At 39.4% G+C, this 12633-nt stretch overlaps 1 protein-coding gene across 3 annotated transcripts in view; it reads left to right on the top strand.

Moving 5' to 3' along the window:
• Positions 1-12633, top strand: part of SHTN1 (shootin 1) — a 58170-nt gene that overhangs the window by 15234 nt on the left and 30303 nt on the right. For all 3 annotated transcript variants that reach the window (XM_048945064.1, XM_048945063.1, XM_048945065.1), the window contains 5 exons: positions 3606-3700; positions 5778-5946; positions 9100-9197; positions 10140-10221; positions 12185-12279. In XM_048945064.1, the coding sequence (XP_048801021.1) occupies positions 3614-3700; positions 5778-5946; positions 9100-9197; positions 10140-10221; positions 12185-12279 (531 nt within the window). In that variant the 5' untranslated portion in view covers positions 3606-3613. The remainder of the gene's footprint in view (positions 1-3605; positions 3701-5777; positions 5947-9099; positions 9198-10139; positions 10222-12184; positions 12280-12633) is intronic.

Genomic DNA, 12633 nt, shown 5'->3' with positions numbered 1-12633 from the left:
GCAGCCTATAGAGTGATGTTCAGCATGCTGAGATTGAGGTCCACTTGATGTTTCTCCTTCAAATTCTTACTTTAAGGAGCTTATTGATAAGATTTCGATTATTGCCAGACAAACTGCTGTCACAGAGTTTACAGGTTCTGACACAGGTCGTTGTTTTTAAGGTACAAAGTGGTGAAAATAGTGGCTCTGTCTTACCAGGGCTGTGCAAGTGGCTTTGAGAGTAACACATGCTTGGATTGAGTGGGATTTATCCTACAGTTGAAGCTACTACTACTACTACTACTACTACTGTTTTTATTTTGAAGGCAAAAAAATTGCTTTAATCACAGACACACCATCAGAGGTTTTTAGGATGATCTGATGTCTCTAACTTTCAGAGCAAGTTCTTTCTTGCCTAGTCTTGAGAATGTTGATATTCAGTTCTGCACTTCTGTGATAATGGTTCTATTGAAACTGTACGGTGTCTGGAAGCAACAAAGCACATCTAATGGGAGTGGAAGTATCCTGGTGGACTAGCTCCTTAGAACAGACAGTTACAATGGGATTGTGGTCTGTTGTGTCTGCTTTGTGCCAGTACGGTGAACTGCAGGATGAAGCATTAGAAACGTGGATGAAGTTAATGCAGGATAAGGAAATCACATGGTCTGTACTTTTGTGTGACTGCGTTAATAGAGGAATTTGCTTGCTTCTATTTTATAATTTTTCGCATGATACAATTGTGGAAAATGGTGTAAGATCAACAGGACTCATCTACTGCCCCAAATGATCGTAGTGAACTATTCTGTGAGGTGAGAATGTTCTCTAAGAAGCCTGTTTCTTCTGGGAAAAATTGAAGCCCGTTTTGTTTTTGTTACAATGCAAGGAATACCAGAGTGTGGCAGAAAATGCCAACTAGTTAAGACATAAAATTTGAAGTAATATTTGATGTTGTAAAATTTTATAGGTTTCTTTTATCTTCCTTTCACGTTTTTAAAGGACATACCTTGTAAACATAGTGATAAAATGCCAGAAATATTAGGATTTTAAGGCAATAATAGAGCCCATTATTTAAACGACAATATAAAAGGCAATTATATTGATGAAGAGCTACATCGGCTTTGTGTCTGTGAATAAACTTGGCCTGTACTCAGCTTCTATTTGTTCTCCTGGCATAAACACATATTGTGTGTGATTCCAGTTTAATGGGGCCCCGTTTGTATGCCAAGCAGCTGCATTTTAGGCCCTATTGCGTGATTTCATAGCTCTCTGAAAATTGGTTCTATTGAGCACAAGAGATAGAAGGTGGTGGTGGGGGGGAAAGCTTCAACACACAATCATTTCTTTTCAATTGGAGCCAGCAAGGTTGATGACAACATGACCATTGTGTTATAATGATAAGACCACTAAGGATCTGTACCTCTCATCAAGGCTTTCACACAACAGCAGATACAATTTAATTCACTGCTCTGTCAGCAGTGCTGATACCATTATGCCGTCTGTCTCCACAGTTATAATCACTGTCCTCCGAGAAATGCAGTTGAAATGATCTTGAGCAGTCAAAGAAACTCTCAATTAAGGCTGCCACTTCCAATGTGTCAGATTGTGTCTTATGCACTTGGTACAATTTTCACTTCCAATCCTGTTTATTTACAATGTCTACCAGTAATTACGCTTAACATGTCATTTAGTGAGGGTGCCCCTGCCAAGGAGATTGTTGGGTGCTGTAGTACCATTGAGTGGGAGTTTCTCGCAGTCAATGCCATCAGCAGCTTTTAGTCCCTGATGGGATGCAGTAGTAATGTTGATAATGCAAGTATCGTGCTCATCAAGTCATAATTAGATGCCACTCAAATGTGCCACTTGTAATAACAGTGTTGATTCATGTTTTCTCGGTGACTGCAACTACTAATTAGTTAAGTGGTTTTTGGTTGGCCTGCATTTGCTGCGGATTATTATTACCCCTGAAAAAAACTGTCAAGGTTAGAGATGTTTCAGGCCACTTAGTGCTGCTTTATGAATTTTAATATTGACATAATAAGAACTTTGGAAAGATTTAGGAAATAATATATTTTTGTATTTAATTTGGAAAGATTTTTTTTTTCCCTGAGTTAATCATAATTGCAGGTTAATTAAGTTTAAATGAACCAAGAGTAATCCCTAGTTCTACCATGTGAGCCCAATCCTTGTTTCCTAACTTCTGCCAGCTTGACTTGGGGGCACTGGATTTCTGTCTATGAAATGGGAGCTGCTCTGGATCTCCATGGGCCCCTCATCCTGACTAGAGCACTTCATTGCCTCAAACTTCTAGAGCTAAGTGGAATAAAAGCAGAACAGAGATGGGCGCATATTGCCTGAAGCTTTCCCTCATCCAAATTAAATGTAGCCTCTGGTAATGGCATACTTAGAGCACAGAACATCTCCAAAGCCACAAAAAAAAAATGGAAATAAAAGACAACCAAAGAAAGATGTGGTGGTTCTGCTATTAGAAGATGTTATGAATACAATTTGTGGACCAAGATTTCCCAGTTTCCCCCTTCTCTTTTTTTCCTGCTTTGGAGGGCAGTTAACAGCCAGTACTTCAGAGGACTGAACTGCAGTCCTTCAACTCTGATGATCTGTGCAATGCCATTAAAACTGCTCACATTTTGTAGAACTTGTCAATTGCACGGAGCTTCTGATTTGGCAGCAATGTACTCCAATGTACTGCTGGCTTCCTATATGATTAACTACAACATTAGTTAATATTGACTAAGTATCAGTAAAAGTGCTTAAGTGAAACTTGCCAGCAGTGTATGTTTCCTGTCCTGAAGCCTTGTTCTGTAGCCATTAAGATGATCTCTGGATGTCAAAGGGGACTTAAGTGTTTCTCTTCAGGTTCCAGGGAAAAGTCTCTTAAGAGGACTATTTGCTATTACTGTTATTCTGTTACTGTAGTACTTTTGAAACCAGAGGACTGGAAGGTGGAAATAATCTCTTTGTAACACCTGGGTTAATCTTGTAGTTTAAAAATATGGAGGTTCTCATTTTATGTAACATCCGCATCTGTGCCAAATTTTCATAGAATGGCTTGGGTTGGAAGGGACCTCAAGGATCGTGAAGCTCCAACCCCCTGCTGCAGGCAGTGCCATCAACCTCCCTATCTCATACTAGACCAGCCTGCCCAGAGCCCCTTTCTACTGGAGGCCTTGAACACCTCCAGTGGTGGGGTATGCACAACCTCTCTGGGTAAATTATTCAATTTTCAATTGAAATAATGATGGCAGTATTGAGGGACAGTCCTTAAGATATCACTCTGATTCCTTCAGTGTTAATGAAGTAAAGCAGATGAATAGCGATGATCAGCAGAAGCATTTCTGCTGGCCTTCTGCTTCCTGAAGTTCACTCTAGATTTTTCAGTTCCCTGTCTGTGCTGCAGGCATGGCTTGAGGGAGTTGCTTAAAGCAGTGATTCCAGTATTCAGTGTTCAGAGCAGTTCCTATCCATCTATCCATACGGGTTATGTAATTATGTACTTCTCAGTTTTGGAAATCTTTATATAGAAGTTAAAAAGGTGTAATACTTCTGATCATGGGATGTGTGTGTCAAATGCGGGAAAACAGTGACTAATTTTCACATTCTCCCCATAGTTTCTCACATGGTTATTGAGGAAGTAAACTGTATTCAGAATCATCTTGAAATTGAGAAGACATGCCGTGAAAGTGCTGAGGCTTTGGCTTCTAAGGTGAGAAGTACAGTGTTTCTATTTCACCTGATTTCTTTTTTGTTTTTTTTTTTTAAGTTGCTATTGTGTGCATGTCCCATGTATGTTTTTGCATAATTCTGTGGATCTGTGAAATGGTTTTGAAGTAGCAAAAGCTAGCGCTGTGTGTGAGATGCAAAATACAGTTCCTGGCTGTGGATAAAAAGAATACCCATTTGAATTTTTTTTTGCTATTTTTGAAGAATAAGTCACAGACCAACTTGTTGATATCAACATTTTATATGCATTTAGGTTAAATGGAAAACAAGTTTTAGAGCTGTCCTGTGTGAGATATAAAGCAGTAATGAGCATTTCAGTGTCTAAATCAAATGGAAAAAGTCAACCACTGCATTACATTTCAGGTGATTGTTTGTGAAAGCAAAGCGAGGGCAGGGGAAAGGTGACCTCCACTGCTCTGTTGATTGCGTCTAGTCTGATGAATTTAGCAAGTGTGTAATTTTCTATATTCCATCTCATCAGAAGTGCATTATTATTAAAGAATGTTTTTATCTCTCTGTTGTATATTTTTGGTTGTATAAAATGCATCTGAGCCACTTCATCAGAAAATGGATTACAGCAATTTTGAACCAAATTTCATTAGCAATGCTGACTGCTTTTTTTTCCCCATTCCTCTCCTCCCCATCCCCTGCCCAAAGTACATCTTTAGATATGGTAAAAATCACACCAGCAAGAAATCACTTTAATTTAGATGCATTAGCAATGTACTTTCTGGAGGTATTTACTTAATTGTTTCCATAATGACACTATATTAGAATTCATAAGATAGGCAATCAGCATATACATAAGAAAATGAATGTATTTATGTAACTTTTCTTCTTCTCTGCGCTCTTTCTGTAATGGGCATACAGGGGCAATTCTGAGACTGGCTTTGTCCCCTGGGGCTGCTTTGCCGAAGGAGATTTGGTGCCTTAAGCTGACTGAACCATGTTAGGTTCCATACGCCCTTCCCACTTTCTCAGTTTTGTTCTTTGGGAATGAGATGAAGTACTGGAGTAAATCTCCTTTAGTTAGGGGGCTGAGGAAAGGCTTGAATCAAAAGCGATCGCTCAAGGAGGAGGTCAGGGTAAGCTTAACTGTTCAGCATATGTTTTATTTCAGAGCAGAGGTTGGGCTTCTGAAGTGTAGGTTGACTGGAATGTGTTGTGTGTCGTTAGTGGAAAACTGAGAGTCATTCTTAGAGCTGAATCCAGAGAGTGCTTGGCCAGTGGGCAGACACCCCATGGCACACCTGTCTGCTCCTGAGATTAGCAACTGAGAGCTGCCAGCAGGGGTGGTTATGTGTAGAACAGTGAAAGAAGCTTTGAAAGTGAACTTCTGCAGTAATCCCTGGTATTCATTTTTTCCTGGCACCTTGGTCAAGAGGGAGATGTGTTATAAACCAGGCATACGCTTAAGCATCCAGCCCAGAGTGGTTTCTTCTATCTATCAGTCTTGTGGTCTGATACATAAAGAGTTGGTATGTGACACGGCTTTCATTTCACATATGTGACTCTTCAGAATTTTGTGGTAATTCTGTCCTCACTGGTAGTTAGTAATTGTTTGTTATTTGTAGTTTAGAAGCTAAGTAAGAGGTTTTCTTTGTCCAGTTGATAGAAGTGGCAAAACCAGTCAAGCTTTCAGAACACAGCCCCTTTCTTTAGGTCATTCAGCTGGGGCTGCTGTTGGTACTGGTACATGCTTGACGGTCTGGAGCTGAAGCAGCTATCACAGAGACAGCACAGCATTATGAAAGCTTAATAGTAGATTTGGTTTGAGCCTATGCAGGCTGTTTACTAGTTGGAAGTACGAGAAAGGAATGACTTCCCTGATGGAAAAAGGGCATAGATGACGTATCGTGTTGAATTCCAGCCTGCTTACAGAAGGAGGGGAAGCTTCCCATCTTCAGACCATTTTAATATTGAATGGAGCATTTAAAGTAATGTCACTTTGTCTTGCTCTTTGTTCCTTTCAGTACGGGGGGAAAAATATTTTTTTTCTTGCACAGCAGCTTAAAGAAAGAGTAACCAGCTTCTTACTGTTTGCACTCTTGAACTTCCAGCTGAACAAAGAAAATAAGACCTTGAAACGAATTAGTATGCTTTATATGGCAAAATTGGGCCCAGAAATTATCACTGAAGAGATCAACATTGATGAGGATGATCCATCCACGGATACGGAAGCCAACTCTGGATCATGCAATTCTGTGCATTGTCAACAGCAAATAAAAGGTAAGCATTGTTGCTGGGCCTACATCACCATAGTAAAAGTGGTCTAGAGGGTGACCTGGGGTTAGGTATCTATCTGGCTCTAAATTATGCCTCTGAGAGTGGTCCTCAAAAGATTTCTGGGAAAGACTGTAAAGGACATGGTAGGCCTGTACTGATACCGTATCATGGGTATGATAGATATATGTCCTGCAAAGTAGACTGCAGTGCAATAGGAAAAAGGGATCTGCACAGCCAAGAGAGTTCAGTGTTACTGAGTTGGTAAAAGAAATATTTCCTTATATCCCTAACAAAGCAAAAGTTAAGCAGGAGGACAAGGTCACCTTGGTATTCAACTGTACTGTAACTATTTCAGAGCTTGTTAAACAAGACCCTCCACTGATGTTTCCGTTGTGTACCTTTGTGTACACAAACTCTGTGTATATTCCAGAGTTACTGCCAAATAAGCAAATTAAAAAGGGACTGCTGTACTGGGAAAAGCAGTGAAGTTTGGGAAGTTCATTGCTATGAGAAATCTGTATTAATACAAGAAGTCTCTGGTTCCTTTTTGACAGGCTATTTGTATTTTGATATACAAAATCTGTCATTCTTTCTAGTCTAACTCTGTGTGAAGTCCTTGTAATTCTGTGTGTTGTCATATCACAGTCTGCAGAAAAGGAGGATGCCTGTATTCTGCATTTTGAGATAGAGACTTATCTAGTTGTTTGCTTTAAAAGAGCAACCAAGCAAAAACTCGTCTTGGTTTTTTTCTGTTACTGTAACAATGCTGTGTGAATACAAGTCTTGAACTTTCAGCTTGACCTTGTTAATTGTTGTCTCAAATATATGCAGCCTTAAAGAAGGGGTACAACGTATTGCTGAAAAGAATAGTGTTTTTAAAAGTTTTCTTTTTTAATCAACAAAAAAACCTCCCAAGAAATAGAAGAGTAGAATGACATCTTATAATAAGTATTTTTCCATCCTATGGACAGGAGGATGTAGGACAGGAGGCAGAGAAGTTGTGATCCACACCATACAACCCATCTGAATCACAAATAAGATTCTGGAGTTCCTCCTGTCTTACATTGCAAAGAGATGTCAAAGATACTGTTAGAGTGGGCAAAGATTCTGGCTGCAGATCAGAGGATGGTTTGGGAGGGTGAGAAGGCCAAATGTGAGATTTCCAAGAAAGCCTGCTCTGTGTATGCTTTCTGCCTCGCTGAAGAATTAAATGAGTAACAATGTAAAATATATAGAACTCCTGGCTTCTTCTTTCTCTGTCCTTATTAAATGTTAATGACTTTACATTTACAAGTGCTGAGTACTTTGAAAGCATTGGATGTAGGAGAAAATACTCTGGAAAGTGGGTGTATGGGGTAGCAGAGTGATCTGACAGCATGTACCAAAAAGGAATATCAAAGCTCTGTCCCCAGGCTAAGCCAGCTGGTTGGTGTTAGTATTGAGGAAGAAGTCTAATTACATCTTGGATTACCTGCAAAGTGCAAGATGACGTACAATGAGAGGTGATTTTGGATCTCTCCTGAATGTTCTGTGGTGCTGCCCAAGTTGATATGCGTTCTTCTGTTTATGTCCATGCTTTCAAGCAGCATTGTGTTGGAGATCCTGGAAGTCTTTCAGCTTTTTCAGCAAAATACTGGATGTTTCTTTCAATGATTCACTGCCACTGCTTTTCTAGAAGTTGTATCAGTAAGGAAGTACAGTTCAAGGTTTGATGAATGCTCTCATTTATTGAAAGAATAAAGTTTTGATCCTAACATAAAACATAGAGAAAGGCAGTTCATCCATTAGGTAGAGATGATGGCAGAGCCAGGGCTCCAGATGGAAATGGAAGGTGATCTCAAATCAGTTCCTTAAATTCATTTGTAGGTTTTGCATTTTTTTTTTGGTCATTGCAGCTGTTCTTTTCAGATGTAACAAGAACTGAAAACTTAACTGTGCTGGTAAAGCAGCTTAGTATGTACCTTGTCTGGGAAAATAAACATTTATGCATTTATGAAGATTAAGATATATTTGAATATGCCTCATTCTCTGTATATAGAGGTTGATAGATGTACCTGAACTAATCCAGTTACCATGCACTTCAGTGAGAGAACTTTTTCACAGTAATTTCATTGAAAAGCATACAGAAAAAAAGGAGACTTGGTTCAAGAATCTTTTGGAAAAAGCCAGTCATCTTTACATCATGTGCCATTAATTGAGAGGAAAATAAATCTCTTGAATTGGAAGGGGGGAGTGTGGGCACTTGACATTTTGAAGATTGGAAACAAAAAAAAATGACATCCAGTATGTTGTCATCGTTTGCAATTGATTGGCAACAGTTTTCTTAACTGGTGGCTGGTGTTTGGTGAGCAGCAGTGTCATGAAATACTGGAAGCAGGTGGGAAATGAGAGCACTTACTGAAAGCTAATATGTATCAATAAATTTGTGTTTTTATGGTGTTTTTATGTTAACCTAAACCGTGATATATTATGTATGCAAACTGATCTCCTGTTAGGAAGTGATTATAATCAAATGGTTTGTTCCATTGTGAATTTAATTTATTTCATATTTTCATAATTCAGGAACAAAAATTCTGAGGGGAAAATTACAAGCATTAACTCTTCCATCAGTAAAGGTTATATTCTGACTCTGTTCACATAATGTTACAAAGACCAAAAATTGGCAGCTGTTCAGGACAATTTCTTCAGTGCTAATCTCCCAAGTATTAACTGCCTGTTGTTTTGCTTATTTCCCTCGTGACAAGAACTCATGATCCAAAAAGAACTGAAGTGCATTAATTTGTTTCAAAGGATGCCTATTAAAAATTGCTTTCTGCTACCTGAGTACCAGAGGCTCTGTGATGTGACAGTCTCCCGAGTAGGACTGAGGATGCTTTGCAGTGACAGAATTGGTCCTTTTATACCACAAAGTGAATCAGCACTGAACAAGGCGGGGTGCCACAATAGGGTAAATCTGGAACTGGAGCCCAGTTAGGTATCTACTACTTAGCAATTGCACAAAGTTCCTAAATTATTGCAGATGTGCCTTGAATACTTTGTCCACTGCTTTGCTCAAGGTCGTTTTGTGTTTGCTTACACTGATATGACGTTTCTTTTGTTGTTTTCTCCCAAGAATAAAATAAAAATATATTTTTCATTTCCTTCCTCAAACTGTAGAGCTGCGAGATCAAATCATATCTGTTCATGAGGAAAAGAAGACCTTAGCCATTGAACTGGAAAACCTGAGGTGCAAACTTGTAGAAGTAATTGAAGAAGTATGTATTGTACCATGGAAGGCGAGACCACGTTAGTGTGTAGTCAGTACTTTTTGTATCTAATTTTGCTAAAAAAGCTCAGTTGTGAAGTTAATTGAATGCTGTCAAATCGAAAGTCCTGCCAGCCTGCCCATATGATGGTGCATTTAGAGTACACATCTGGAAGAGACTTTCTACGTCAGAGTCCAGTCTTGCTGCTATTACTCACAGATGTCTCTTCATTATGTGTTCCAGTGCATGTATTTTCATTCTTACCTCCCCTGCCTGACATTCCCCCTCATGTATCAGCCTGCTGTTGTACTTTTCTTTTTTCTTTCTTAAACCTGTGCATGTGCAATAAATACTTTTTGCTGCTACTTCATTGAACATGTCCTTGAGTTTAGCCATTGGCAGTGCCCTGTCGTGGTAATTAGACCAGCAAATTGGCTTTCTGAGCCAGCAGAATTTCATTCCTGTTTGAAAACTGGATAAGCCATGTACTGATGCAAATCAGGACTTAGTGGTTCTTCCTGTCGGTGCAACACTTGAATTCAGAAAGACACAGCTGACAGCTCTTGGACAATGAACAGAGCTCAGGGTAAAGAAAAAAAAACAAAACTAAAAACCAGCAGCCTGTCTGTATTAAGAGGCAAGCAGTCAAGGGCAAAGTAGTAATTTTTTAACCAGGTGCTATTGTGCCTCATCCAGAAAGGTTGAAAATGTGTTGTAGCTGGGGATGATACATGCTGTGAGAATGGGCCATGGAAGCCCCTTTAATCCTGCTTGTGATAGGGGTCTGTAAGTTGGAATCAAAATTCTTTCCATCCCACAGGAAGCCACAGCATCAAGACAGTACTAAGGAACAGAATTACTGAAAGCAAAATGTTGCTTATATTATGTAATGTGCCTTATGCCTCTAACTAAAATAGCCTTGTTTTTTATTTGTTCTTTGTAATTTTATAGGTGAATAAAGTGAAAGAAGAAAAGGCTGCTTTGACAACAGAAGTTAATAAACAGCAAAAACTGTTGGAAAAATGTAACAGAGGTATGTTGTTGCTTCAGTAGATTCTCTAAAATATAACCTTTGCAGAAGTTTATAATATTATTTCAGAATTTTTATATAATAGTATAAAGAATTGTATTGCAGAACAATGACTGCAGTCTAGAAATGAAGTTTGGCCTTATTGCTGTAGGCACTGCATAAATGCATGGACAGTTCTAGACTTCCTGATTTGTGGAAGCATGCAGAATAAATAGCAGGTTGAATGGGAGAGTAGGAAAACTTTTTCTCTGTGGCAGAAACGGCAGACAGCCATCTTCCCATTGCCTAAAATTGTTCCAATTTATCTTCAAGTTCTTCCTCTGCAGTAATGTTCTGTCTGCGTATACGAGAAGATAAAAGCTCTCAAAGCAACTTGATTGTGTTCTGAAATGTTTGTCAGGTAGTGAAGGGAATTGCCAAGGCTGCCAGTATCACACGGGAGGACTTGCATCCAGCTGCAGGCAGGGCACAGCCATGGTGAAAGCACAGAAGTGCAGTCTTTGAAGTAATGAAGATTCCAATCATGCTGTAGCCTTTTGCTAATAATGCTCTTTTTGTCTTTGGAAAAAGTATACAAAATGCACAGCCTGTGTTTTCAAAGAAACAAATGAGTGTTGAATTACAGAGAAATGTGTGAACTAGTGGGACAGTATTTTACCTTCTGTGGATTCTGCAGGTACCCTTTGGTACAGGGAGAAGAGATTTGCTTAGTAGTGCGTGTTCTGCAAGCTTTCAGGCGTTCTCTTGTCTCTCATGTGTCTGCACTGCTTGAGCCTGTGACAGGCTATACTTGAAGACTCTTAAAACATCAATCTTTGGTTAGATTGGTTAAACAGACTAGCTTGAAGAAGCTTTTGTTGCAATGGCGTTACAGATTAAAGATTTCCAAAATGTTTTCATTTTTCCTGAGTACAATCAAAAGAACCACCCCTTATTTCATGTTTGCCTGTTATTCTGGTCCCATGAAATCATATTGTGAAGGGAAATTCCAAACCTCACTCGACTGAGGCTGGCAAATACAGTTTCCTCCAACATGCATAGTAATGCTTGGTAGTTTGAGCAGGGCTCCCCTGACGCTTTGATTGCTCTCACACACAGAAGCAAAATATGATCTGTGGTACTTAGTGGAGTTTTGAGGCTGGGTTCCACCAGAAGGTGCTCTATCTTTATTCATTAAAAAGAATTAACAACCCTGGAGCAACAGGGAAGGAAAGAGGAGACAAATTGAATTTTCGTGTCTGCCTGGATGCTTTGCTTGAAGATTTCCTAGGACAGAGAATCTGTTATCCTTTTCTGTCATCTAAAGAGCAGTGATGAGAAGCAGTATTCTGTGAGAATTATCCATGAAAGCATGTATATTTTTTAAGTCTCAGCTTTTTAGTTTTGCACATGTAAGCTGTATTTTCTTGTATTTTCTTGTATGCTTTTTAAGGTAGTAGCTTATAATATTTAGTCTGTAAGCTTAATAACACCCAGGTGTCAAACTTTACTCTGCAAGATGAGTAATGGCATTTCTGTGGAGCTGTAACTTGGCAACTTGGAATATACCTATCTAAACTAAGCTAGCATGCTTCTTTGTGGAACAGTCATGAAAGAAGAGGTGAAACTGCTTTCCAACAGGTTTTCAAACACCTGATTTTGTGGTACAGCCTTTTGATTTTGAGTCCACATGTCAGCGCAGCAGTAACTTTGCTCAGCAGTGCAGGACAGGAGGAGTGTTACTCTGTTCAGAAGATCAGCTTTTGTGTATATATAGTGAGGTTTAGAGCAAAGAGGATGAACACTGCAACGTGGGCTGTACGCAGGAAAGAAAAACTCATTTACAGCTGCATTCAAAAAGTCGCAGTACTGAAGAATCAGAGCCTATCTGCATAAATCAAGCAGTATTTTCAGTGTTTTCTTCTCACACTGTGGTTTGTTATCCATTCTGCTTTTACTTCTGATTTTCTTTCTTTCTTGTAAACAGTGTCCGTGCTAGCAGTAGAGGAGTACGAAGAGCTTCATGTAAACTTTGAACTGGAAAAGAACTTACGGAAGAAAGCAGAATCATTTGCCCAAGAGGTGAGTAATCAAGAAAAAGGGACCTCTTTTAATCTCTTTTGGTCGGCCAAAGCCCAGCAAGCCCATTAGATGTCAATTCCTGGCTCATGCAACAGCTGTCTTTGAATTTCCATGTACCACTTAACTAACATATATTTCATACGTGAAATGGATTTAGTATTTTACAGAACTTATAAAGCATTCTACAGTTATCAGACTGGAAGGAATGGTTCTTGGGAGCAGCCCTGTGGAGAAGGACCTGGGGGTCTTGACAGATGAAAAATTTAACATGAGCCAGCAGTGTGCCCTTGCGGCTCAGAAGGCAAATGGTGTCCTTGGCTGCATCAAAAGAGGGACAGGGAGGTGATTGTCCCT

The sequence above is a fragment of the Lagopus muta genome, chromosome 5, assembly GCF_023343835.1.
Source record: "Lagopus muta isolate bLagMut1 chromosome 5, bLagMut1 primary, whole genome shotgun sequence".
Lineage (NCBI taxonomy): Eukaryota > Metazoa > Chordata > Aves > Galliformes > Phasianidae > Lagopus > Lagopus muta.
This window is presented reverse-complemented; position numbering and strand designations above follow the sequence as displayed.